This window comes from Falco peregrinus, chromosome 2, assembly GCF_023634155.1.
Source record: "Falco peregrinus isolate bFalPer1 chromosome 2, bFalPer1.pri, whole genome shotgun sequence".
Taxonomy (NCBI): domain Eukaryota; kingdom Metazoa; phylum Chordata; class Aves; order Falconiformes; family Falconidae; genus Falco; species Falco peregrinus.
In genome coordinates this window covers 115,796,314-115,802,313 of record NC_073722.1, presented here as the reverse complement: position 1 = coordinate 115,802,313, position 6,000 = coordinate 115,796,314, and the positions used below count along the sequence as shown (strand labels likewise).

Here is a 6,000-nt window from a genome sequence, read left to right as displayed (position 1 = left end):
AATAGACTCTGGTCATATTTTCCCTAGGCAACTCGTGACTTTTTAAAGGAAAGCTGAGATTCTCACCAATATTTCCAGGAAAAAAGCAACAAACGTGAGTCCTGTGATGTGATCGCAGCAGATAGATTCACATCTTCCCTCTGCACTCTTTCACACCGATTTCACTTCTCTTTTCTTATTTTCTCTGCTAGAAAGGACCGTTTATTCAAACAGAAAATGTGGTATTGTTCTAAGTGTCTGAGGAAAAAGTGTCATAATGACCAGCATAAAGAAGTCAAACCACTTTGCATTGATCGTGCTGCTTCTGCAGGGCCCACTCCAAAGCCCATTGATGTCAGCAAAGTCTTTTCATTGACTTCAATGAGCTGCGGATCAGAGCGCAGATTTATAAAGGCATTTAGGTTCCTAATGATGTAAGTAGTTGCCTAGAGGTGTTAGGGGCCTAACCTGCTTATAGCCTTTTGTAAATCACACCAGGCATCTACTTACATGTCGAAGCATTGAAATACCTGAAACGCTACAGTATCTTGAAGTCACCAAACCCACCGAGTTGGAATTACGCTCACTAATTTCAGATCAAGTGATCTGGCTGTGTTGCAGCTGGGGTGGGTATGGATTTGGAAATCCATATATTCAAGATAAGTTTCTTTGCTTAGAGAGGAAAAACGTCATAAAGTTGGGAGAAGATCTAATGGAATAATTCATTGCAAATAACATTTGTTATTAATTTTGGCCTGTTTACTATTTGGAAACACATTTTTATTAGCCAGCCAGCTCTGCAGATGGCTGATTATTATTCATTGCAAAACCCAGCTCCCTTCTTTCATTGAATAATTTGTGGATACACCAGCTTTATTTCCAAGTAGTTGAAGTTTAATTCCACAGCTAGGTCCACACCAAACAGAAGGGAAAAAAAAAAAAAAAAGATCTAAGTCAAGTGTTTCATGTGCAAGTTTGTTTAAAATTTCTATAATCTATGACAAACATTTCAAATTAAAAGGGCATTCCCACAGGCAATGAAATAATGAAGCCCTTAGAATCAGGCAGCCGAGGCATGAAGCTGATAGCTCCTTCCACATTTTGTGTACTCTCAAAGGAGAAGAGCAAATTCTGAGAGCAATATCGCGCTGTGTTTGTAGATATTTCTTACCAACTGCAGGACGGATTCTGCAGCCAGCCTGGGGCGATTTGCTCAAGCGAGCGAGGGAAAAGCCTGATTTTGGGTCTGAAAAGCCTGGTTTCGGGTCTTTCTGCGCTGTTCTCGGTGCTGTGCTCGGTGCAAGTGGCGGCTGTAGTGCTGCGGGAGGGTTACACCGTGTCAGGGTGGGTTTTAGGGTGTCCGTTCTTTGGCGTCACGGTGTTTGTGCGGGTGGGTATCACCGTCGGGTAAACGAGGGGGTTGTGCCCAGGTGCCGGGGGGGGAGAGGGGGGTGGTGCAAACCCCCCGCGGGCGGACCGGCCGGGAGCGCGCTCGTGCGGCCACCGCGGGCACCCGCACACCCTTTGCGGGACGGTCCCGCCGGGGTTCGGGTGCCACATGCCCGCGGGCAGCGGGGGGGACGGCTTCACACCGCCCCTCGGCACCGAGAGAAAAGCGGCGGCGAACCGAGAGCTCCGCGCTGCCCGGCGGGACATCCCCGCGCCCCGGGGCCGCCCGGGCACCCCCGCGCCCCCCGCTCCCCCCGAAGGGACTGGCCAGCGCCTTCCCGCGGGGTCACCCCCCTCCTCCCGCCGCACCGGGGCCGGGCCGGGGGCGGCTCTGCCCCCCGCCCCCGCCGCGCCATTGGCCGCGTCCCCCCGCCCCGCTCCGCCCCGCTCCGCCGATGTCCCCGCCGAAGTTCGCCGCGGCGGGTGCCGCACGTGGGAGCCCCACGCCGAGCCCACGGCGCCGCTTCCCCGCCCGGCCCCGGGGCGGCCGCACCCCCCCCGCCCCGCCCGCGGGGGATGCCCCCCTGAAGCGCCGCCGCGGCGTGGCCCCCCGCGCTGGGGATGCGGCAGCGCGCAGCCCCCCGCCACCGCTGAGCGCTGCGCGGAGGGGCCGCGCCGGGGGCGGCCGCGGAGCATGGCCAGGGCGCCCGGCCGCCGCCTCGGGGTAGCATGGCCGTGAGCGCGGCGGCCGCCCCCCGCCGCCGAGCCGCTGCCCCGCAGCATCTTCAAGAAGTTCCTGGTGATGCTCTGCTCGCTCCTGATGTCCCTCTACGTCTTCTACTGCCTGGCCGACCGCTGCCAGACGCTGCCCGGCCCCATCATCGCCGCCGGTGCCGCCTCGGAGGAGGAGGAGGGCGGCGGCGGCGGGTACCTGGGGGGCTCGGCCGAGCTGCCCCCCTGGCAGGCGGCGGCGGCGCGGCGGAAGCGGCTGCTGCAGCGGCTCAAGCAGCGGCGGCGGCGGCAGGAGGCGGCGCCGGGCGAGGGGGTGCCGGCCGGGGGCGGCGGGAGCCGGGCCGGCGGCTCGGGCGGCGGCGGGGGCAGCGCGGCGGGCACCCCCGGCACCCTGACGCTGCTGCTGGGCGAGGGCACCAAGCGGCTGCCGCAGGCCATCATCATCGGCGTGAAGAAGGGGGGGACGCGGGCGCTGCTGGAGTTCCTGCGGGTGCACCCCGACGTCCGCGCCGTCGGCGCCGAGCCCCACTTCTTCGACCGCAACTACGAGCGGGGACTCGCCTGGTACAGGTACGGGACGGGCTGGGGCGGGCGCGGCGGGGCCGGGGCCGGGGCCGGGGCCGGGGCCGGGGCCATGGCCGAGCCGGCAGTGCCCCCCGCTGGCCGCCCGGCCCCTCCGCCGCCCACCAGCGTCCTCCGCACCCGCGGCTCCCCGACACCCAGCCCCGCTCCCCAGAGCCCCCCGGCCGATCCTTTCCTCACTCCCCACCCACCCCCGGCCCCCTCTCCCCGGCTCCCCAGGCATGCTTCCCCCCATCCCCTCTCCACCCGCTCTCCCGACCCTGCTTCCAAATCCCCCAGCCCCTCTCTCTCCCCACGTCCTCGTCCCTGCTGCCCGCCACCCCAGCCCCAAACCCCCCAGCCCTCCCCTGCCCTCGGCTGCCCAGCACATCCCCCAGCCCCCCTGCCCCGCTGCAGGCCCCCCCCCCCCCCCCCCCCCGGGGATGCCTCCTACAGCCCGGGGTGCCCTGCGGCCGGGGGAGGCGATGGGAACAGCAGCGAGTGCCCCATCGCCCTGGGGACTGCGGGGGGGATGCTGTGGCAGAGCTACCCCCCAACCCCAGGAGCACGGGCCCCCTAACATCTTGCTGCTCCCCGGCTTTTCTCGAGGGGGTGGGGGGGCTCTGCAAAACCTGTGGCTCATCCTAAGTCCCAGCCGAGCCGCCCCGCAGCCCCGGCTGCCTCCCCTTAAAGCATCCTATCCCAGAGCATCCTCTGTCACCTCCCGCGACTCCCAGCCCGGGGATGCAGCCGGTAGCAGCAGCTTTCCCCCGTTCTGTGTGGAGAACCCCCCCATTTCCCATGCAAATCTTTCAGCAGCAAATGTCAGTTCCAGGAGCGCAGCCCACGCGCTCACCTTGCCTAAGAAATAAGCAAAAAGGTAGCTGGGGTTCTGCTTTCAATTAGTGCTTCATTAAACCAAGTAAAAGGTATCCCCTGTAAATGGAGGTGGTGAACGTTAAAGCCAAAGGGCAGGATTCTCGTTACTGTTGTTTGGATGTTTTCCTTGTTGTTTTAAACTTAATTGAGGAGCGTCTTCTGGCAGGTTCCTATGGAAAGGGCTGGTTAGGGTGGGGGCGAAACTGCTCTTTTGCAGAGTGTGTCTGTGTTTGTGGCTTTCTTGAATGAACAAGCAAAAAGGAGAGGATTTCGGGTACCCCGGAGCTTGTTTTACTTTCAAGTCAAGCCCAGCTATTAGCAGAGAGGAGAGGATGATTTTGGCTCAGTTTGTGGTGACGGTATTGAAATGTGGAGTAGGATAGTACTGACAGTCCGAGTGTTTATGTAAAAGTCTTAACACGTGGAAGTGATGAGCTTCCTTGTGTATCCGCCGGTGTCAGAAACACGCTGGGTTTTTGCAGGCAGCAGTGTGGGTTCTCAGAGAAGAAAGATTTCCTTTCGTGTGGGCTGAAGCTGTCTACAGAATTGTATTTTTAGTGTGCGCTTATCCAATTTCCACATGCTGACCCTGTATCAGAAAGGAAACATTAAAAACGCATCTGAAAACCTCAAGAACTTTAATCAAGTCTTGACTTTGAAAAATAAACACATGGCTTTGGGGTGGCATCTACTGAAATTTATGGTGGATATGCAGAAAAGCTCATTTATCAAAGATGCTCTTGAAGCCTTGAGGAGCAGATGGCTGTGGGATAGACCCGCTTCTGGAAACAGTGCCTGTGCGAGGAGTGCAGACCTAGACAGAGGAGGAGCCACAGGCATTTAGGGCATAGTACAGCCTTCGGTGTAGGGGACTGAATTTTCCAGAGGTTTGGACTCGATCTTGCAGCTCTTTCTCATTCGAGGTGCTGCCCTGCATGCTGTTTGTATAAGCATTGTGTTTTAGCGTTTGGTACATGAGCTCTCCCATTAATTGCTGCAGTTCGTTTGTTCTGGTATTTGATGTACTGAATTTTTTTTTTTATTTATTTTTTTTTATTAGCCCTGTGGAGGCTGAGGTACAGTGAATTCTTTGTATGGGATTATTCCTTTGAGACCTAATCTTGCTGGCTTTGCTTGTATGAGTAATCTTTACTAACACACAGAGTCCCGGTGTGATGGCAGAGTTGCGGTGTCAGCCCACTGGTAACCAGTTGCCAGCCTGTTATAAATACTCATTTTCAAAAATATCTGTCTCTCTCCACGGGTTTGCTGTAATCTTTGATGAGGGTTCGGTGCTGGGGAAATAGCCAGATGTTTGCCAGGGGTCCTGATTTCTTATCTTTGGCATCGGAGGCTTAGGTTTCACGTGCATTTCTGTTTCCCAGCAGTCAGACTAAACAGCATCATTACAAGATATAAACACTTGGGTTTGCTTTCAGCGCCCGCAGGAAGCCAGCGCAGGCAGCGCGCGCCCTGTCCAAGGCAACAAAAAGCTCTTGGCTGTTTGCAGCGACACAGGCTTGCGAACGTGGAAGAGCCAGCCAGCCTTCGCAGCTGATGGTTGGTGCCGTTGTCACTGGAGGTGGGCTGTCACAAGGATGCCACACTGGGATAGAGTGGCTGTGGGGTCTCGGGTGTGAGGGGGACCCCGGTTCCTCCTGGAAACAAAAGAGCAGCTCCAGTAACAGTTGCTCATTGTATGGCGTGAGGGTGGATAAATGGGGCCGAGCTGTGGCTGCAGCAGCAGGATGATGCTCCCGAAGTGGCCAGTTAGGTGGTGGTACCTGTAGGGCAGTGGCTAACGAGGCACGGGCTTGGCATGTGAAAGTCCTGTCACCTACTGGGGTGTCACACAATGCATGAAAACACTCCCTTAAACCGAGCGGAATAATCACTCGTCTCTTCTAGCCTGAGCTGTGCCTGGGTAGGAAGGCAGCTGTCCCTGCCGAGAGGCTGATTTTATAAAAAACAGTCTGAGTGATTTAATTTGGTAAGTGTGACACCTCCATGTGCGCTCGTGTGTGGGTTGAATGTCAAGGGAAGCTGTGTGCCGAAAGCAGCGCTCGGTCTCAGGTTTGCAAGTACTCTTTTCCGACGACGGGGACAAAAGGAGGGAGGGGGCAGCCCACAATGCTCACATTGACTTCCCAGCACAGAAATCTCCACTCCAGCCCTCAACAAGGCTATTGAGCTAACAGAGTTCAATAGCAGGTGAGCATGGGTTTTAATAGAGTTCAACTGCCATCCCCCACTGCGAATACAGCTGTATACAGCCTGGGGAAAACTCCCAAGAATACGGTCTAAGCCACTCAAGTAAAAAAAAAAAAAAAAAAAAAAAAAAAGTCAGGATTAAAAAAAAATCTGTATTTGCGGGTGATATTGTGAGTCTGGCTGGTTCCCTCTGATCCTTTGTTAGTCTCGCGCTGATTGAGCTGCCTGTTGGAATGTCATTATACTGTC

General features: G+C 56.8%; 1 protein-coding gene across 1 annotated transcript in view; it reads left to right on the top strand.

The window, feature by feature from the left end:
- Positions 1 to 2,082: 2,082 nt before the first annotated feature.
- Positions 2,083 to 6,000, top strand: part of LOC101911736 (heparan sulfate glucosamine 3-O-sulfotransferase 3A1) — a 40,424-nt gene continuing 36,506 nt past the window's right edge. The window contains 2 exon segments of the mRNA XM_055795593.1: positions 2,083 to 2,121; positions 2,123 to 2,670. Coding sequence (XP_055651568.1) covers positions 2,098 to 2,121; positions 2,123 to 2,670 — 572 coding nt within the window. The 5' untranslated portion in view covers positions 2,083 to 2,097.